The following is a 22,446-nucleotide window of genomic DNA, read 5'->3' as shown; positions in this document are numbered from 1 at the left end:
TCTTTCCTCTTCCTCTCATTCACTTTTCTGAATCTTGAACACTGAACAATTATAATACAGACACAAAGTAAAGAACAAAAAGGTCTCATGGATGTGTTTCTGGAATCTTTGTCCAAAACCCATGCTTCAAGCACAGATTAGATAGTTGCACTGCTGTATTGAGATGTTGCGAGAACATCATTATCATCATCATAACATATGTTTGTATTCCACTTTCACTTAACATGATATTCTATAGATAGAAATAAATGACAATCTCATGCATATTAATAATTAGAAAGCCATATTATTCACAATACGCGTTACTTCCAAGTAAACGTGACATCAGCTCAAGTGTTAGATCTCATTAATTTCAATGTGGCTTCCTTCTATAGAGATGGACTGTAGCTAGTTAATAAGTTGCAGTGCTGTTTTCATTCCCACTAAAATCATTATAAGTTATAGGGTATCTCTTTTTATATGTTTTGCAACAGCTGTGATAATTAGGAAAGACCTTGCTCTGAGTAAAAAGATCTTTTAAAGTTTATAGATGGCTTCAAGGAGCAGGGTCTTCCCTTTGGTGGCACCTAATTTGAAGAGCTTGGGAAAATCAATCTAACAGTGCTGGTTAGGGGCAGCTGGGAATGGCAGTTAGAAAAGTACATTTTCCAAGCACTGAACTGAATATGTGAGAGCCTTGCTTTTACATTTCTGATCAATTTTATTACTCTCTTTGTGTTTATCTTGGTTTGGTTACTGCTGATGTACAGCTGGATATAGATGTAGTCATGCATAGAGCAGACAATTTAAAATAATTGAAAGCTACAGCTGATGAAGTGGGTTGAAGTCCTTGAAAGCCTGTGCCAAATAAAACATGTTTGTCCTGAAAGTGTCAAGAGATTAATTGTTGATTTTAAGGATTAAATGAAGGGGCATTGATTTCAGTGGATCTGTTCTAAGTATGTTTGGGTTTGAACCAATTTGTTTTCATGTATGCACACAGCTGCCAGCTTTATTTTATAGACAGAAACTGGAAATGCTAAATTTTGCTTACACTTTTGCCATAATTTCTTGACTTAGCAATGCAATATAATATATACCATATATACTGAGATATAAGCCAACCTGAATATAACTCAAGGCACCTAATTTTACCACAAAAAAACTGGGAAAACATATCGACTTGAATATAAGCCGAGGGTGGGAAATGCAGCAGCTACTTGTAAATGTCAAAGTAAAAAATAAATACCAATAAATTACATTAATTGAGGCATCAGTATGTGAAATGTTTTTGAATATTTACATAGAACTGTAATTTAAGATAAGACTGAACCACTCTGATTAAACCATTATTCGAACCTTCTTCAATGCAAATGTGCTTACGTATCCTTTTAATAATAATAAGAGTAAAATAATAAATGTAACAACAACAATAATAATAAAGTAAAATAATGGAAAAGCAATAACAACAGTAATAATAGATTAAAATATTATATTTACATAGGGGAGAGAGGGAGGTATAGAAATAAAATTTATTATTATAATTAATAGAGTAAAGTAATGTAAATGTAATCATAATAATAATAACCCAGTAAAATAATAAATAACTTTGACTTGAGTATAAGCTGAGGGGGGCTTTTTCAACCTTAAAAAGGGCTGAATAACTTGGCTTATACTCGAGGATATATGGTAAATAAAATAATTGAGCCATCTTTGTGCTACATCTCAAACACAAGTCCCTCTTATTCACTATTGTAAATTATTCTAGCTTCTATGACATACTAACAGCTATGATTCACCCTCACCATCTGTGGAATTGACTGATACAAGTCTGATCCATCTGTACTGCTTACAGTGTTCTTATTTCCTCTTTATTAATTGTGTAACAAAAGGGTTGCGTAGCATTTTAAACTCTGAAACTGAAGTAAATGCACATGTAATAATTGCAAAATTTGGAATATCTTATAATACGTGAAAAGGAAATGAACATAGGACCAATCTTAAGCATACTTAATGTAGTTATGAAGTCATTCACACAGAATTTACGGGTGTGAAGAAATGATGAGATCTAACCATTCATTTTCATGCTCGTTCCTGTTCAATGTGATTTTTTATCTAGTATATCTCTCTATGGTTCTAAAAAATAAGGTTTAGAGATTTTGTGTTAAATACATCTTTCTGCCTCTCTCCAGTGGACAGTATAGGAATCAGTGATGAACTGAAGACTAAACTGAAAGATGTCCTGATTCAAGAGCAGCAGTTTACACTGGGAAGAATGCTAGGCAAGGGTGAGTGTGGAATGAGACAAATCTGCATCTGCTGTGAGGAAGGCTTACACTTCAGTGTAAATTTATTGATTTCAATGAGTTTTAGCATGTCTTAATGACCCAAAATAGGATTATTAGATCACAACAGCCTCTATCTTATTGGAACGAGTAAAAAAAAAGCTGAAATTTAGCTGAGCCCTGCCTTTCTGTTTATTGACTAATCATTTCATAGCATTTATCGCAGGTTGAGATTGCTTCAATCAAACAGGTAAACACATATAATTTCTGAGCTTTTGGACATTTCTGAGATAGAGGAATTTGAAGAGGCAAAGCTAAGGGAAAAATAAAAAGAATGGCATATTTTGAAAGGCATGGATGGAGAAATAGAGAACATGTTGGAAAATATAGGAAAGAAGTACATAATCAAAAGAAAATGAGAGTGGAGGTGCTTTAAGGCAGTGTTTCTCAACCTTCCTAATGCTGTGACCCCTTAATACACTTCCTCATGTTATGTTGACCCCCAACCATACAATTATTTTCGTTGCTACTTCATAATTGTAATTTTGCTGCTGTTATGAATCCTAATGTAAATATCTGATATGCAGGATGTATTTTCATTCACTGGACCAAATTTGGCGCAAATACCCGATATGCCCAAATTTGAATACTAGTTGGGTTAGGAGGGGGGCTTGATTTTGTCATTTGGGAGTTGTAGTTGCTGGGATTTATAGTTAACCTACAATCAAAGAGCATTCTGAATTCCACCAACGATGGAATTGAACCAAACTTGGCACACAAAATTCACATTACCAACAGAAAATACTGGAAGGGTTTGATGGGCATTGATCTCAAGTTCGGGAATTGTAGTTCACCTACATCCAGAGAGCACTGTGGACTCAAACAATGATGGATCTGGACCAAATTTGGCATGAATACTCAATTTGCTCAAATGTGAACACTGGTTTAGTTTGGGGAAAATAGACCTTGACATTTGGGAGTTGTAGTTGCTGGGATTTATAGTTTACCTACAATCAAAGAGTATTCTGAACCCCACCAGTGATAGAATTGGGTCACACTTCCCACACAGAACCCCCATGCCTTGAAGGGACTCGCTGGCGTAAGCCTCCCTCCAGCCTCACAAGCTTTCCCTCACCCACACATGCACACCACACTGCCATGCGCTGAGCACGCCTGCTCTCCCCTCCCTGCCTGGAGTCTTGGAAACAACCCTCTCCTTGGCTGAGAGGCCAGCTGAGAGGCCAACCAATCATAGCAGGGGAGGGCTTTTGGTGGGAGGATTGGCTGTCTGTTTCCAAAAAGGAAGAGAAGGACAGGCAGAGAGATCTTCAGCCTTCTCTGCCAAAGGAATTCCTAAAACCATCAGAAATATATGTTTTCTGATGGTCTTTGGTGACCCCTCTGAAACCCCCTCATGACCCCCAGGTTGAGAAACGTTGCTTTAAGGGGGAAATGGGGAGAGGAAAACACCATATAGTTTTGTTGTTGGGTGTATAACGTTCTTACCAGTTTTTATTCTACTTCTTGAGAATCTTTAGCCACAGTGTGATATTATCTATCTTTCTTCTCTGAAATCAATCTGAACTGTGTTCGTTGGGAAGAAAATCCTTAACTGGAAGAGACCATTATTTAGAAGCATCCATATATATAGCCTTTCTTCACTTAAGATCTACATCCTTTATGGTCCATGGGGGTAAAGTTCAGTTGCATTGTGTTTGACCTGTTCCTTTTGTACTTTATCAGGAGAATTTGGTTCTGTAAGAGAAGGTCAGCTGAAACTGCCGGATGGCTCTCTTCAAAAGGTTGCAGTGAAAATGCTAAAAGGTAGGTAGCTTCTAGACTGGTCAATAGGTCTCTGATGCCTTCTATTACCATTTTCCTCATCAAACAACACTAGGTCCATTTTTTCCCTTTCCTCTCCCTCCTTTTCATCTTTTGTTGCTGTGTGCTTTTCATGTTCAAAGCCGTGCCTCACTTTTACAGTCATCCAAGATCCTTGCTACTATAAAAGCAGTATCCTCATCAGTATAGCTGTTGGTCTGTGAATTAAGTGCTGTGACATCCATTAACAAATTTTAACTGTGGGAGTAGAATGCCACTGGGAAGGTTCCTGAGCCACTAAATCACTGGGAGTTTTGATGCCATTTTCAGTTTAATTCAGGCATCAGTTTACCATTTGATTAATACACGTTTGTTAATACTGCTACTAAGAAGTCACTGTTAGTACTTTTCACAATTCTCTTCGATCTTATGGATTACAATCCTGAACCCATTTACATAAAGCATACTATACAGTATAATGATCTGCCAACAAAGCCAGGATTCCATGTATTTGATGAAGTGATTTACTGTCAATTAAAATATGTTAGTATTAATTATGCTGTTGTTTTAAATGTGCTCTTTAAAGGTAGTTTTTAGTTTTGAGTATGTTTTTTATGGATTTTAACAGAATTTTTAATACCGATGATATTTAATTCTGTTTTTAATATAAGCTGCTTTGAGTCTCCTTGTGAAGAGAAAAAGCAGGATATAAATAAACATAAATAATAATAATAATAATAATAATACCTTACATGATATGAGGATTTAAAGATCGAACTTCAAAAACTCTGTCACAAGCCAGTAAATACAATGGGTGCAGTGTTTAAAGACCTTGGTCTGCACTTAAAAACAATCGGCGCTTACAAAATTACCACCTGTCAGCTGCAAAAGGCCACCCTACTTGGATCAGCATCATGCATTATTCGCCGATACATCACACAGTCCTAGACACTTAGGAAGTGTCCAACGTATGATCAAATACAAAAGCCAGGATAGTGATCTTGTTTGCTGTGTACTAATCTTGTTGTGTATCATATAATAATAATAATAATAATAATAATAATAATAATAATAATATGTTCTTGTTTTGCACATCTACCATCTTTTTTTGAAAATATTTGAAATAAAATCTTAATATGTTTCTATTTTAGCTGACATCTTTACTTCAAATGATATAGAAGAATTCTTGAAGGAAGCTGCGTGCATGAAGGAATTTGATCATCCACATGTTACCAAGCTGATTGGTGAGCAATTTTGGGTATTCTATCAGCTTTTGTACAGAAATGTTCTAAATTGTGCATAAGTCATTGCTGCTTTGCTATTGGCAATAGTATTAGATGGTAACAGTAGTCATGTAATTCACTGACTTATTTAGAAGTTCATAGTGTATCACATTCAAAATACAGTGTTCCCTCACTTATTGCAGGTGTTACGTTCCAGGACCACCTGCGAAAAGTGAAAATCCGCGAAGTAGGAGCTCTATATACAGTAGAGCCCCAGTTATCTGACTTCCACTTATCCGACACTCCGTATTATCCGCCACTGCTGCCTTTGCTATCCTCCCTGCCCTCACTCACTCTCTTGCCCTTTCCTACAACGCTCACTCACTCACCGGGCCGAGTCCTGGTTCTGCCACTGCAATCCATCCTGGTGAGTGAGCAAGAGAGAGAAGGCGGCAACAGTCCTGTGAGTAGCAAGGAAGGAAACTCGTGAAACAGCGAGTCTGCGAAAAGCGAACTGCGAAGGAGCGAGGGAACACTGAACTTCTAATAGAGAACTGGAATAGGAATACTGTTGGATAGTTATAGAAAGATGGTGGTTTTATTGCACTATAGAAAGACACAATGCATAAGGCGGGCTCAATAATAGAATCTCACGGTTCAGACCAACCTGTCACCTTACCAGGGGCCGTCAGGCTTCAACAGAGGCCTAATGGATCCCGGTAAGTTTCCCTTTTTATTTTTAAGGGTTTTGTGGGGGGGTTTGGGAAGGGGATGAGGGTCCATGGTAGTCCCAGGACTATCTGTGGGCCTGTCCCACAGGGCTCATAGCCCATTAGACCGGGCCTTTCACAAAGGTGTGGGTCTAATGGGCTATCTAATTAATTTGGAATAAAGCAGGGTTTTCCTGCTTTCTTTCGAATTAATCCTTTTTTACTGGAGACATTGTTTGGATGCCTCCAGTAAAAGTGCAAGAGGGCCTGGGAAATGGGCCCTGTCTGGATGAGCCTATAATCACTGTGACTCACAAAAAATGAGATTACCTGCATCTGTACAGTGCATCATTTTGCACCTTCTAGAGCTCTTAATCAATACACAGTTCTTCCTGCATTTCTGTGGAATACTACAACAGGTCAGAAATGCTCTCTCCATTCACTGGATGCCTGCCAGACTCTGGCCTTTGATTGATTGTTCATCTTTTTTCAGGAAGACAGAGACTTTTTCTTTCTTACTCATCTGCCAAGAAAATACTTTCTGCCTTACCACAACTGGGTTGCAGTGGCCATTTGCCTGGCCTATGAACTTGCAGGCAGATAATCTCCTACCTAAGTGAAAAGTTTGTTTTCTTGAGAGGGATTCCTATGTACAACATTTCTAAAGCTGCCAGCTGGTCAAAACTCCCAGCTTTCATATCTTATAGATGGGACACCAGGTTTAGGTGGAAGCTGAGTTTGGGATGGCTGTGCTTTTTAACTATGTGGCATGATACTCTTCTTATCCTGGTTAGTAGCTTCCAAGTCTTCATTTATGTGAATTATAGAGAGCATGAAGAAGGACAGGGTGCTTATCTGTAACCGTAGTTTTTTTAGTGGTCATCTGTGAACACATGCAACTTGCCTATCCTCAGATCCTTGGCTGCTGCCTCATGGTAACCTGATACAGCATGCAGGGAACCAAGGGTGTAGTCTACTGGTATAGTCTACAAGGAGTGGCCAAGGCTACCACTCAAACACTTATGTGACCTCTAGAACAGTGGTTCTCAACCTGTGGGTCCCCAGATGTTTTGGCCTTCAACTTCCAGAAATCCTAACAGCTGGTAAACTGGCTGGGATTTCTGGGAGTTGTAGGCCAAAACATCTGAGCACCCATAGGTTGAGAACCACTGTTCTAGAAGATATGAATGATGGACTGTGCAGGTGCAGGTAACTCCATTTATGTGAGTTCACAGGCAACCACTCAATGAACTACTATTACAGGTAAGCAATCTGTTCTTTTTTGGATTACTCCAAGTATATCAGCTATCAGAATTTAAGAGACAATTGAAGATCTATCTGTGGGTTGTTGTAGGTTTTTCCGGGCTATATGGCCATGTTCTGGAGGCAATTTTTCTCCTGACGTTTCGCCTGCATCTATGGCAAGCATCCTCAGAGGTAATGAGGTCTGTTGGAACTAGGAAAAATTGGTTTATATATCTGTGGAATGACCAGGGTGAGACAAAGGACTTTTGTTTGCTGGGGCTAGCTGTGGATGTTTCAGCTGATCACCTTGATTTGCATTCAATGGCTTGGTAGCGCCTGGGGGGAATCTTTTGTTGAGGGTGATTTCATGTGCCTGTTTGTTTCTCATCTGTTGTTTTTCTGCTGTAATTTTTGAGTTTTTTAATACTGGTAGCCAGATTTTGTTCATTTTCATGGTTTCTTCCTTTCTGTTGAAATTGTCCACATGCTTGTGGATTTCAATGGCTTTTCTAGATGTCCTAGTCATCCGCAAACCAGATCAACAATTGGGTCACACCGTTTACAGAAAACCCACACACACACGGATAGATATCTTCATAAAAACTCCAACCATCACCCAAGTCAAAAAAAGAAGCACAATTAAAGCCTTGGCAGACCGTGCAAAAAGAATCTGCGAACCCCACCTTTTCCAAGATGAACTGAACCACCTAAACTGGGCTCTACAGGCCAATGGATACTCCACCTCAGACATCAGAAGAGCTGCAAAACCGAGAACAAACCACAAGCGTAAAGATGAAGATCCACCCAGAGGAAAAGTGTTCTTGCCGTACATCAAGGGAACCACTGGCCGCATAGGGAAACTGATGAGGAAACACAACATACAAACCACTTACAGACCCACCAAGAAAATCCAACAAATGCTACGTTCAGCAAAGGACAAGAGGGATCCTCTCACCTCTGCAGGAGTCTACCGTGTACCATGCAGCTGTGGACAAGTCTACATAGGGACCACCAAACGCAGCGCCCAGACACGCATCAAGGAACATGAAAGGCACTGCAGACTACTTCAACCAGAGAAATCAGCCATAGCAGAGCACCTGATGAACCAACCCAGACACAGCATATTATTTGAGAACACAGAAGTGCTGGACCACTCGCACAACCACCATGTCAGACTACACAGAGAAGCCATTGAAATCCACAAGCATGTGGACAATTTCAACAGAAAGGAAGAAACCATGAAAATGAACAAAATCTGGCTACCAGTATTAAAAAAAACTCAAAAATTACAGCAGAAAAACAACAGAGGGGAAACAAACAGGCACATGAAATCACCCTCAACAAAAGTTTCCCCCCAGGCGCTACCAAGCCATTGAATGCAAATCAAGGTGATCAGCTGAAACATTCACAGCTAGGCCCAGCAAACAAAAGTCCTTTGTCTCACCCTTGTCATTCCACAGATATATAAACCAATTTTTCCTAGTTCCAACAGACCTCATTACCTCTGAGGATGCTTGCCATAGATGCAGGCGAAACTTCAGGAGAAAAATTGCCTCCAGAACATGGCCATATAGCCCGGAAAAACCTACAACAACCCATGGATTCCGGCCATGAAAGCCTTCGACAATACGAAGATCTATCTCTTCCAGCAGGCCTACCCTGTCAGATGTTAACTATGAATGTTAAACTCATGTCTTGTGTTTAATGTATTTTAATATTTGTTCTGTGTTTTTAATATATATATTTCATAGAAATACATTCTATCATTTGTCTTTTACATAATGATTTATAATGATATGTTTTTAACCGTGTTGTGCTCAGCCTTGGGGAGAGGCAGATAAGAAATAAAAATTATTATTATTATTATTATTATTATTATTATTATTATTATATGGCTATCTTCCTTAGAAGGTGCTACGGTATGCAAAATACATTGCTGATAGTTTTCAGGATAGTTCTTAGCAATTATACATCCTTTTGAAACTAACAGATGACACAAAATCCAAGGACAAAGAATTAAAATGCTGACTGCCAGAGATATTCAGAAAATTATGGAAAGCAAGATGTAATAACCTAAAACAAGCATACTTGTACTTGCTAATTTTCCTTCTCTGCTTCATCAGGAGTCAGCTTGCGCAATCGACCTAAAGGCCGTCTTCCAATCCCAATGGTTATCCTACCATTTATGAAGCATGGAGACCTTCACTCTTTTCTACTGATGTCCCGGATTGGAGAAAACCCATTTGTAAGATTCTCCCATTTACTATGCTCCTCACAGAAGAATTCATTTGGAAATCATATTTTGAACTGGGGTTTTGGTTTATCAAATGTGATTTATTCCAGACATGTAAATCTGTGTTCTTCTGTTTGTTGCTGTTTGTTTTAGATACTTAGAAGTTTTAGTTGTTACTCAGCTTGTAAATGCATTGAGCTTATATAGTCACTCCAGATGTACTTGCTGTTGTCAACAGAGATGAAAGATGAAACATTATCATTAGCGAGTGCTTTCTGAATAACATGGTCCCATTGGTTACTCAGTTTTATTATTTTTCTCACTAAGATAAGAGCAAGAACATGTTGTTCTCTTGGACTGTGGTATTCAGACTTCTATGAACAATCTGCTATAGGATATTAGCTGAGAATGACAAGAAAAATAAGAAAAAGGAAAAGAAGTTTCAACACTCATTAAATATTCTGAGTGCTAGCCGAGTTTCATATTTAAGCATTGATAGTTTCGTACTTCGTTGATAGACAAATCAATTAGTGTAAGGACGGTATATGCTTTGTGACTATCTCTTCTCTAGATCCAAGATACACATGCACGAACATTTTTGGCACAGCTTTAACAAGTTCATACTGTTTTTACACTGCAAACAGTAAAATTGTATATTTAAATTATTTAAATTACAATTAAATAGAAAGTAGAATGTTAGGAGGAATAATTCTTACCGAGACCTTTCCCCCTCTCTAGAAAGGAGATTTTAAATAGCAGCGGTGAAATAGTTCAGCCCATAAAATGCCAGAGGCAAGCCAAGAAGGCTCATATTTTAGTTTCTTTTTAGACTTCTGCTACTGCAATAGGGTTTACTGTAAGGTTTCTTAAATGATGTGCTCTTCTAATAGTCCTTTTTCATCTTTAAAATTGGGAATGGGCTCAATGTTTTCATGGCATTTCTACATGCTGCAATATTTCTTTCCCCCTCAATACCTCACCTTTCTTTGTGCCTCTTTTTCTGCAGAACTTGCCCCTCCGGACCCTCTTAAAATTCATGATTGATATTGCTAGTGGCATGGAGTACTTGAGCTCCAAAAACTTCATACACAGGGACTTGGCTGCCCGGAACTGCATGTGAGTCTACAGTGTTCTTATATACTAATGGAAGTCTTTGTAAAGGTTAGGAAATACAGAAGAGATTGGTTGAGAAAGTCCAAAGAGTCACCAGGTATGAGATGATTTTCCTGAAAGGAAACTATGCAACACAATAATTTTGAAGAAAGTTAAACGAGGTGATTGTGGAAGAGTTGATGGCTTTTATGCTCTACTGATTGTACAACTCTACTAATTGTTTCCCTGTAATAGGCAGTTAGAGCACTTAAAGCTTCGGAGAGCTTCTGTTCAAAACACCTGAATGGACAAAGTTTGCCCATGCCTGGTCTAGTGTCATGACACATGTTGAACAGTGTCCCATGGCATGAGCCTCACAGCATGCTAAGTCCCCAGCCAAAGTGTTAGCAAAGATGTAGGTGAAACGTCAGGAGAGAATGCTTCTAGGACATGGCCATACAGCTGGAAAAACCTACAACAACCCAGTGATTCCAGCCATGAAAACCTTCGATAATACGTTATTTTCTAAGTTAGCCTTTCCCAACCTAGTGACCTCCAGAGTTTCTACTGCTTCCACCCACATGTTTTTGATTACAGAACTAACCAACATGGCCATTGGACAGGGATGATGATAACTATGATCCAGAACATCTGGAGGATATCACTTTGGTTAGAGAAACCTGCAGATAGAGATTGAATAGATGTTCTTTCTGGGTCTTCTACTGAGTTCTTAAGGCATGCCTAACAAAAAGAAAAACAGGAAACTCATGCACACTATTTGCTACAGTACCCATAATTTCTGGAACCTAGTTAGATAGAAAAAGAAAACCAAGAAGGCAAAATGGTTGTCTGCTGAGACACTGGAAGTAGCCCAAGAAAGGAGGAAAGCAAAAGGAAACAGTGATAAGGGGAGATATGCCCAGTTAAATGCGCAATTCCAGAGGTTAGCCAGAAGAGATAAGGAACTATTTTTAAATAAGCAATGCATGGAAGTGGAAGAAGACAACAGAATAGGAAGGACAAGAGACCTCTTCCAGAAAATTAGAAACATTGGAGGTAAATTTCAGGCAAAAAATGGTATGATAAGAAACAAAGATGGCAGGGACCTAACAGAAGCTGAAGAGATCAAGAGAAGGTGGCGAGACTATACAGAAGATCTGTATAGGAAGGATAATAATATCGAGGATAGTTTTGACGGTGTGGTGAATGAATTAGAACCAGACATCCTGAGGAGTGAGGTTGAATGGGCCTTAAGAAGCATTGCTAACAACAAGGCAGCAGGAGACGACGAGATCCCAGCTGAACTGTTTAAAATCTTAAAAGATGATGCTGTCAAGGTGATGCATGCCATATGCCAGCAAATATGGAAAACACAAGAATGGCCATCAGACTGGAAAAAATCAACTTATATCCCCATACCAGAAAAGGGAAATGCGAAAGACTGCTCAAACTTCCGTACAGTGGCCCTTATTTCTCATGCCAGTAAGGTAATGCTCAAGATCCTGCAAGGAAGACTCCAGCAATACATGGAGCGAGAGTTGCCAGATGTTCAAGCTGGGTTTAGAAAAGGCAGAGGAACGAGAGACCAGATTGCCAATATCCGCTGGATAATGGAGAAAGGCAGGGAGTTTCAGAAAAACATCTATTTCTGCTTCATTGACTATTCTAAAGCCTTTGACTGTGTGGATCATAATAAATTGTGGCAAGTTCTTGGTGGGATGGGCATCCCAAGCCACCTTGTCTCTCTCCTGAGGAATCTGTACAAGGACCAAGTAGCAACAGTAAGAACTGAGCACGGAACAACAGACTGGTTCAAGATTGGGAAAGGCGTACGGCAAGGCTGCATACTCTCACCCAACCTTTTTAACTTGTATGCAGAACACATCATGCGATGTGCGGGGCTTGATGAATGCAAAGCTGGGGTGAAAATTGCTGGAAGAAACATTAACAACCTCAGATATGCAGATGACACCACTCTGATGGCCGAAAGTGAGGAGGAGCTGAGGAGCCTTCTAATCAAGGTGAAAGAAGAAAGCTCAAAAGCCGGGTTGCAGCTAAACGTCAAAAAAAACCAAGATTATGGCAACAAGAATGATTGACAACTGGAAAATAGAGGGAGAAAATGTGGAGGCGTGACAGACTTTGTATTTCTAGGTGCAAAGATTACCGCAGATGCAAACTGTGGCCAGGAAATCAGAAGACGCTTACTTCTTGGGAGGAGAGCAATGTCCAGTCTCGATAAAATAGTAAAGAGTAGAGACATCACACTGGCAACAAAGATCCACCTAGTCAAAGCCATGGTATTCCCTGTAATAACCTACGGATGTGAGAGCTGGACCTTAGGGAAGGCTGAGCGAAGGAAAATAGATGCTTTTGAACTGTGGTGTTGGAGAAAAGTTCTGAGAGTGCCTTGGACTGCGAGAAGATCCAACCAGTCCATCCTCCAGGAAATAAAGCCCGACAGCTCACTGGAGGGAAGGATACTAGAGACAAAGTTGAAGTACTTTGGCCACATCATGAGGAGACAGCAAAGCCTAGAGAAGACAATTATGCTGGGGAAAGTGGAAGGCAAAAGGAAGAGGGGCCGACCAAGGGCAAGATGGATGGATGGCATCCTTGAAGTGACTGGACTGACCTTGAAGGAGCTGGGGGTGGTGACGGCCGACAGGGAGCTCTGGCGTGGGCTGGTCCATGAGGTCACGAAGAGTCGGAGACGACTGAACGAATGAACAACAACAACAGTTAGATAGAGTCAATGAGACAAGACAAGAAGGATCTTTGAAACAAAAGAACCTTGAATATTTAGAGAAGGGACAGAGCACAAAGATGCAAAGTAAATCAGATATCGGAGTGGAGCAGAACCAAACAAGTGAACCAATGAAGTGTCAGAAGCGTGAATGAAAGACTGAAGAGCTCTGCATGATTGATTGTAGGTAAAAACCCTCCTTTAATCCGTTATGGTCGAAATAGTTATAATATACAGATTCAGTATTAAGTTCACCTTGAAAAACAAACTTCTGGACTACTATTTCAGAACTTGTTTTTGAGAATGAAGATCCATTCGGTATATGGAAAAGTTAAAAAGTTATGCTAGTTGCCTTGTTTATGTTGCCTCTGTGTGTAGGAAGGTATCATTCTTCCAGGGGAGCCAGCATGGTGTACCGGATTGAGTGTTGCAGTACAACTCTGAAGATCAGGGTTCAAATCTCCACTCAGCCACAAAATCCACTGGGTGATCTTGGACAAGGCAGGCTCTCTCAGCCCCAAAAGAAGGCAATAGTTAACCTCTCCTGAAAAAAATAGTGATAGGGTCACTATAGTTTGGAAATGACTTGAACAACAAACGTTTCTTCAACAGCATCTACAGTATTTTGATTTTTTTTATTCTGATTACTTTAGTACCTGTGCACTATGTAGTATAATTCTTAAAGCATAATGTTTTCAAATAGGAATTTCAGAAGTACATATACTGTTGTGATGAAATACCATTACCTCATGGACAACAAGTTAAATATGAGCCAACAATGTGATACAGCAGCTAAAAAGGAAAATGGGATTTTGGCTTGCATAATTAGGAGTATAGTGTCTAGATACAGTGAAGTCATACTACCCCTCTATTCTGCCTTGGTCAGACCACACCTGGAATCACACTGTGTCCAATTCTGGGCACTGCAATTGAAGGGAAATGGTGTCAAGCTGGAATGTACCCAGAGGAGGGCAACTAAAATGATCAAGCTTCTCAAGAACAAGCCCTATGAGGAGTGACTTAAAGAGTTGGGCATGTTTAGCCTGAAGAAGAGAAGGCTGAGAGGAGACATGATAGCCATGTATAAGTATGTGAGGGGATGTCATAGGTAGGAGGGAGCAAGCTTGTTTTCTGCTGCCCTGGAAACTAGGATGCAGAACAATGGGTTCAAACTACAGGAAAGGAGATTCTACCTGAACATTAGGAAGAACTTCCTAACTGTGAGAGCTGTTCAGCAGTGGAACTCTCTGCCCCAGGGTGTGGTGGAGGCTCCTTCTTTGGAGACTTTTATACAGAGGCTGGCTGGCCATCTATCCAGGGTGTTTTGAATATGATTTTCCTGCTTCTTGGCAGGAGGTTGGACTGGATAGTCCACGGGTTCTCTTCCAACTCTATGATTCTTTGATTTTGCATTTTACAATACTACAGTAAAATGCTATAATGTGCCCTCTCTTATCCAACAGATTTAATATCCACAGTTTCACTTATTTAACTATGCTCCAAAAATATTTTCCCCCAAAAGTGTTTGCAATTCTATGGCATGTTTCTGGCTCAAGTATAGTCAAAATAGGGTTCACCATTATCTGTGGTTTCAGGCATACTTGGAATGGATAAGGATATGGGGTGTGTGAGTCAAACTATTTTTTAAAAAAACAAACAAACCAAAAAGCAAAGAACTGCAGATGTTTCTCAGGCTGTAGGTGTGTACTCTTCAATAGCCAGTTAGATAGGTTTGTCCTTGTCTGTCCTTCCCTCAGGACACACAGGCCTTTAAGCAGTGCAAAGGAAAGGATTGTCCCAGCTGGACTCTCTTAGGCAGTTGTTGGCCTCCTTATCTTTACATGGATTCCTGGAGGAAGGAAGGTGAAGTTAATTCTTTCTTCACTTTGAAATCATTCTCTCCTGCTCAGGTTGTGGAAGACTCCTTTCCAAGCTTAAACAGTTAGAGACTATAGCTTATAATGTTAGCCTGCCCCTAGATGTTGTTACCTTTGGCTCAGCATTACCAACAGTGTAAAACATTCTTGGTGTTCTGATTATCATGTATCAACATAAAACTCTGCTTTCACACAAGGGATGAGGTAATATGAAGGAGGAAACCTGTATCTGCTTTTACTTTCTCTAGTACCTGGATATTCTGAGTTGCTTAAATTCTTCATTATTTTGTTTTCTTTAGGCTGGATGAAAACATGAATGTATGTGTTGCTGACTTTGGGCTTTCAAAGAAAATCTATAGTGGAGACTATTACCGTCAGGGCTGTGCCTCTAAGCTGCCAGTGAAGTGGCTTGCATTGGAAAGTCTGGCGGACAATCTCTACACAACACACAGCGATGTGGTGAGTGCTTCTTTTCCTGATGAGCTAAGTGGTTAAAAAGTAGGGATAATGAGACTTCTTCCCTAGATGTCTTCTCAATCTGAAAATGACATACGTCAGTGTAAGAATGATCAGTGTCAGGTCATGTATTTTGGGGATAGAAATCTAGTTCACAAAAAAAGGATAATATATAATTCAATTTTATTTTGCAATTCCATAATTATAAGTTCTTCCTAGTACAGTGGTGGCACTCCCCCTCCCCCTGCTTGCCATGTCCGGGTGCCCAAACACTCCCAGTTTGGGCACTCGGTCTCTAAAAGGTTCACCATCACAGTCCTAGTATGACAACTCTTGCTTACAAAGCTACATTCATAATAATTTTCACCCAGCCTATCAGCTGGGAATAACCACCAAATGACAGTAGCTTTTCTGTCCAAAGAAAGGGACAGCAGGTTTTTAGAACTGGAGGGGGTGGGGAAAAGGTAGGCATAAACCAGCTGAAAGCCAGGGTTTCCTTAATTTCGGTTAACCAAACTGGAGCTAATTGTGGTGGCTTTTTCTGGTTTAGCTCAATTTTCTCTTATCCTTCTCATCTTCTCTTTGTGATTTTTTGTGTCCTGTTAATAGAATCATAGAATCAAAGAGTTGGAAGAGACCTCATTTATTATTTATTTATTTCAATTACTTATACCCCGCCCTCAGGGCGGCTTACAAACAACGGCACAATTCGATGCCTGAATCAATAAACAAACAATACCTACAACAATTTAGACAGTTAACAAGTTAAAAACATTAGTACATAATAAAATAGCAAAACAATCTCATGCTCAGTGTTCAGAGTTCCATATATCCATTCCATTCAATTCGTCCATGTTTGTCGTCAGATCTTCCTTTAGCTGCCAGCATGTCCAAAAGCTTGGTCCCATATCCAGGTCTTCAGTTTTTTCCTGAACGTCAGAAGGGAGGTCGCTGATCTAGTCTCCCCGGGAAGTGAGTTCCACAGGTGAGGGGCCACCACTGAGAAGGCCCTGCTCCTCGTCCCCGCCAACCTCACTTGTGATAGTGGCGGAGTCGAGAGCAGGGCCTCCCCGGACGATCTTAAATTTCGAGGTGGGATGTAGAGGGAGATCCGTTCGGACAAATACACTGGGCCGGAACCGTATAGGGTTTTGTAGGTTAAAACCAGCACTTTGAATTGTGCTCGGAATTGGATCGGCAGCCAGTGGAGCTGATGTAACAGGGGGGTGGTGTGCTCCCTGTACATCGCTCCGGTGAGCAATCTGGCTGCTTCTCGCTGGACTAGTTGTAGTTTCCGAGCAGTCTTCAAAGGCAACCCCACGTAGAGTGCATTGCAGTAATCCAACCGGGATGTGACAAGAGCGTGGACCACCGTGGCCATCCAGTCCAAGCCCCTGCCAAGAAGTAGGAATATTGCATTCAAATCACCCCTGACAGATGGCCATCCAGCCTCTGTTTAAAAGCTTCCAAAGAAGGAGCCTCCACCACACTCTGGGGCAGAGAGTTCCACTGCTGAATGGCTCTCACAGTCAGGAAGTTCTTCCTCATGTTCAGATGTAATCTCCTTTCTTGTACTTCTCACAACCCCTCCCCCCCCCCAAAATAAGATTTTTTTCCATGTCAGGAGTGACTTGAGAAACTGCAAGTTGCTTCTGGTGCGAGAGAATTGGCCATCTATAAGGATGCTGCTCAGGGGACACCCAGATGTTTGTTTTTTATCATCTTTGTGGGAGGTTTCTCTAATGTCCCCGCATGGGGAGCTGGAGGTGACAGAAGGAACTCAACCCGTTCCACCCCCACCCCACCCCTGGATTCGAACCTTTGACCTGTCGGTCATCAGGCCTGCCAGCACAAGAGTTTAACCCATTGCGCTACTGGGGGAGATTGCATGATTCAGAGGAAGGCAAAGGCAACTCCCCTCTGAACAAATCTTGCCAAAAAAGCCCTCTGATATGTTTCTGATTGTCATAAGTCAGAAACAACTTGAAAACATACAACAACAAACCTATTTCATATGATAAAGAATCAAGCAAATAAATAATTATACTTGTAATTTTAATTTTATTTAGAATTATTGGCCACTGAATGAATGAAAGTACAGTTCTTTGTATATCGCAGAGGAGACATGCTTGAATCAACTCCTTTTGTCACCCAAGCAAGACAAAGGCCATGTGATCAAAACATCTCCATTTTTCTTAGGCATTTAACTTCTCCCCCAGGTCCTCACTTTGAAGTCTGCAATGTGTTCAGACTTCACTGGAAAAAGAAAACTGGGAATAATCTACATTTAATTAAATTGGAAGCACAGGTGCACAAAAGAGCACCGATATTCAAAGCATGCTCTTACTTGAATATATGTCCAACCCTCCCTCTTTGTCCTCAGCTTTTGAAGACTGAGGGAGTCGGGCTAATTTCCAGTTTTCATGACACATTTTCCAGCTTACTCTTTTGCACAGCGTACAACGTTCAATACATCAAAGGAGTTAGGATCTTCCCCTCTATTGTGCCTGTTCAGCAGTGATTACTGCATCATGGCAGTTATATTTTAGTTATATGCATTTCAGAATGCTGACTAAAATAACTGCTGTACAAAATGTGATTGCATTTTAGGGTTCAGCTGTGGTCATGGATTGTCTCATGTATCCATTGATTAGTTAGCCATTGGATAAATGTGAGAATACATAGCAGTAAGTCGTGTTTCATCACACAGTGGCATATAGAGGCACCATATTAGCACCTAGAGAGTTAATTCTCTGATGAACTGTTTCAAGACTCCAGTTAACAGGAGGACCATCCTGTGAATCCAGCACAACAGATAAGAATAGAGGAGAGCAACACATGGCCTGCACAAACCTCTTGCCTGGTTTTGTAGCCATTGGTATTCCCTCTACAAAATTTTAGTGGCCTAGAAGGAAAACAAAAACTCACATTTCCCTTAAAACTGGACATGCAGATAGAGATTTCTTTATTCTCAGCTTAGTTGCTTTTATTGCTTTTATGATGTTTTATACTGTTTAATGTTTTTTATCTGTTACGTTTTATATATACTGATTTGTTGGAAACTGCCTTGAGTTGCCAATTGGCTGAGAAAGGCGGTATACAAATACAGTAAATAAATAAATAAATAAATAAATAAATAGTGCTTGAAGCCCCCGGTGGCACAGTGGGTTAAAGCCTTGTGCCAGCAGGACTGAAGACCCACAGGTTGCAGGTTCGAATCCCGGGAGAGTGTGGATGAGCTCCCTCTGTCAGTTCCAGCTCCCTCTGTCAGTTCCATGCAGGGACAAGAGAGAAGCCTCTCACAAGGATGGTAAAAACATCCGGGCATCCCCTGGGCAACATCCTCGCAGACAGCCAATTCTCTCATACCAGAAGCGACTTACAGTTTCTCAAGTGGCTCCTGATATGGGGGGGGGAAAGTTTAATGCTCCAGAAACCCATTGAAAATCGTGATCAAATGCAAGGAAAGGGAAATAATTCTTTTCCATTCTGACTTAAAAGAATGGCGCAGAAAAGGCAGACCATGAGCTGCTACATGCAGTTACTTTTTTAAAAAATGCCTCCTCACACCCTCCAGGCCGCTCTGCAGATATTTCGGACTACAATTCTTATTAACTCAAACAAGAGTGATAGGAGTTTTGGTCTGAAACATTTGATAGGTACCAGGTTGCTTACAACTTAGATATTTAAGTAAATGTGATATTAAAATCACAGTCATATTGGGAATTGGTCCCCTGGTTTATCAACTATGTTTTCAACAAACCATTTTCTTTTGTCAGATAAGACATTATAATTTGCTAGCTGTACCCGCCACGTGTTGCTGTGGCCAACCTTCCCTCCCCCTTTCTCTCCTTCTTTCTTTCTCTCCTTCCTTCCTTCTTTTCCTCTTCCCTTCCTTCCCTCCCTTTTCTTTCCTTTCCTTCCCCCCCCTGTCTTTCTTGTATACCTATTCTTGAACTGCAGCTCCCAGCAGTCCTCCTGGTCGATCTATCTACCTACCTACCTACCTCTATCTAAACTAACTATCTGGAGGATTGCAGCCCAGGAATAGGAAATTGGAAATATGCAGGGATTGGGATGCTCTCAGAGAAATCCAAGGAGAAGAAAGCTTGCATCTTGGAAGCAGTGCATTTGGATCATCCTCCTCTCCTGGTCTAGGGGGTGCTGGGAGCTCTAGTCTGGAAGAGAAAGTGGTTATGCTATTGTGTGTTTTCTTTGCTGGGGGAGTCATTTTTGCACATGAGCTGTAGCGTCTTTTCACTTTTTGCCTTTTTAAGTCCTTCCACTTTGTTTTCAGTGTTTTTATGAGTGATGGTCACTCATTGGCCTGATAAGTGTATTGTGTCCAAATTTGGTGTCAATTTGTCCAGTGGTTTTTGAGTTATGTTAATCCCACTTACGAACATTAAATTTTTATTTATATAGATTATAAACTGTGCTTTATATTTCCTTGCATCACATGCAAATACAGGGAAATGAAATGAGAAAGTGCACGCCCAAGGCTTGCTATAGCTTGTTCCTGTTATAATGTGCCATGGTTATTCATTTGTGTTAACTGTTGTGATGTATAGAATTCCTTGATGAGCAGTGGTCATTATTTTCTATGATGTCTCCAGCAGAATGTGGTAACTCTTCCTGATTTCTGTTCAGTGTTAAACTCACTATATGGCCTTAAATCAACCACTATATTTTAGGCTTATCCCCACCCTACCACAGCTTCAACATGCAGAATGAATTGCCTTATATTGGCCTTTTAGTCTGTTAAAGAGGATGGTGGGACTCCATCTAATCAATCATATAACCTCTTTAAATCAACTGAGCAGAATGTTTAGCAGCAAATCATTCATTCATATAGATATTATTTTTCATAGCCAAAGGCCACAACAAGCCACAATTTAATAAATATGTTAAATGAAAATAATGTGTTTCCTTTTGTTGAAAGCAGTTGCTTAACTATATTTCTTCCATCTCTCATGCCTTCTCCAACTGGCGTTTTAGTGGGCATTTGGTGTGACAATGTGGGAGATTGTGACCCGAGGGCAAACTCCTTACGCAGGCATTGAGAATGCAGAAATTTATAACTACCTCATCAGTGGGAACAGATTGAAGCAACCCCCGGAGTGCCTGGAGGATGTGTAAGTAGTTGATTGGTGGATGTTGTAGCCCAAACAGGAACATACCTTTTTTTTATTGAAGGCCACAGCAAGATAAACAGAAGCTAAACATAAGCACAGCCACATTTTCAGGCAGCTCAGGTATATTTTGTTTGAATTTGAACAGAAGACACTGCCAAGGGATGCTCTGTATAGAAGAATTCTTTCTTCATTTAGGGGAGTGTGATTGTATCTAAACTGTTGTTTTTCCCCTATTTTTAAATTTTATTCCACATGTCTTCAAGCAAACGTTGCCAAGGTGCTTGGAAAATTCTTTAGTAACGAAGAAAGAAATGTAACTGCTGTCTGCAAAGTGAATACAGTGGGCTCACCATATCCATGGGATTGTGAACTCTAGATTCAACCCACTATGGATTCAGATTTACATAGTTCTATACCTTAGAAACTACTGTGTGGAGTACACCAACTGCCCACTTCTGCCTCAAGGTAGTAGGATGCCTTTGCGAGGCAGAAGTGGGTGGGTGGCAGATCATCTTGTGAGGCTTACAGAGAGACTGCAAATGCAAGGTGAAGCAAATAAGTTCCTATTAAAATTGTACAACAGCAGCAGAAGCTGTGACAAGTCCCACCCCCAAGTGCGCTGCACAGTGTTCATCCTTTTGGTCCCTGCCTCCAGGGAGCCCACCAGTCTCCTATTTCTATCTTGTGCCTCAAAGACAGAAGCAGGCAGCTGACATTCTCTCTAGAGGAAGGGGAGCCTGAGGAATGTGTTCCTAATGGTGCATCTGGCAGCCAGACTTGGCCACCATCTCTGCTCCTATTTTAGGATTTTTAATGGGGATTAAAGCATGCACTTTTTTGAGATCTGCAGAGGGCCCCCTGGTGGCACACCGGGTTAAACCACTAAGCTGCTGAACTTGGTTGGTGTTTTGAATCCAGGGAGGGAGTGAGCTCCCACTGTTAGACCCAGCTTCTGCCAACCTAGCGGTTTGAAAACACACAAATGTGAATAGATCAATAGGTACTGCTTCTGCAGGGATGTAATGATGCTCCATGCAGTCATGCTGGCCACATAGCCTTGGAGGTGTCTACGGACAACACCAGCTCTTCGCCTTAGAAATGGAGATTAGCACCACTCCCCAGAATCGGACATGACTAGACTTAATGTCAGGGGAAACCTTTACCTTTACTAGGGGGTCCTGGAACCATTCCCCAAGGATACTGAGAGCGCACTATATACACTATATTGTTGTAAGTCTTATGCCTGTTTACCTGGAAGCAAGAAGGTTCTACTGTTCTCAAAGTAACTGATTCCTAGGGAAGTGCATATGGGTTTTTATACATCATCTTTGATACATAATCATAGTCATTTTCTATTTATTTTTATGTAGTGTTTTTAGTAAGAAGTTTGTGCTCAAAATGACTCACTGGACAGGCAGCTTAAATACTATTGTATGTACATATCTGTATATTATAAAAGGACATTCATAATTCAACAATCACACTTTATTGAAAACATACCAAATTTTTAAATCAGCATTTCGCGCTTTAAAAATAAGAAGGAAATGCAGTGAAACAAAAAGTGTCTGTGTTACACAGATCTATGGAGGCGAAGTTAACGAATGTGGCCAGTGTGACTAGAGACATTTGAGCATTATTACTGTA

At 40.5% G+C, this 22,446-nt stretch overlaps 1 protein-coding gene across 2 annotated transcripts in view; it reads left to right on the top strand.

Annotated features, from left to right (window-relative positions):
* Positions 1-22,446, top strand: part of TYRO3 (TYRO3 protein tyrosine kinase) — a 94,728-nt gene that overhangs the window by 66,134 nt on the left and 6,148 nt on the right. For both annotated transcript variants that reach the window (XM_060760782.2, XM_060760778.2), the window contains exons 12-18: positions 2,172-2,267; positions 4,008-4,088; positions 5,237-5,329; positions 9,387-9,508; positions 10,503-10,612; positions 15,511-15,670; positions 20,666-20,802. In XM_060760782.2, the coding sequence (XP_060616765.2) occupies positions 2,172-2,267; positions 4,008-4,088; positions 5,237-5,329; positions 9,387-9,508; positions 10,503-10,612; positions 15,511-15,670; positions 20,666-20,802 (799 nt within the window). The remainder of the gene's footprint in view (positions 1-2,171; positions 2,268-4,007; positions 4,089-5,236; positions 5,330-9,386; positions 9,509-10,502; positions 10,613-15,510; positions 15,671-20,665; positions 20,803-22,446) is intronic.

This window comes from Anolis sagrei, chromosome 1 (genome assembly GCF_037176765.1).
Source record: "Anolis sagrei isolate rAnoSag1 chromosome 1, rAnoSag1.mat, whole genome shotgun sequence".
NCBI lineage: Eukaryota > Metazoa > Chordata > Lepidosauria > Squamata > Dactyloidae > Anolis > Anolis sagrei.
The sequence above is the reverse complement of the archived record's forward strand: the minus strand, read 5'-3'. Positions and strand labels throughout refer to the sequence as shown.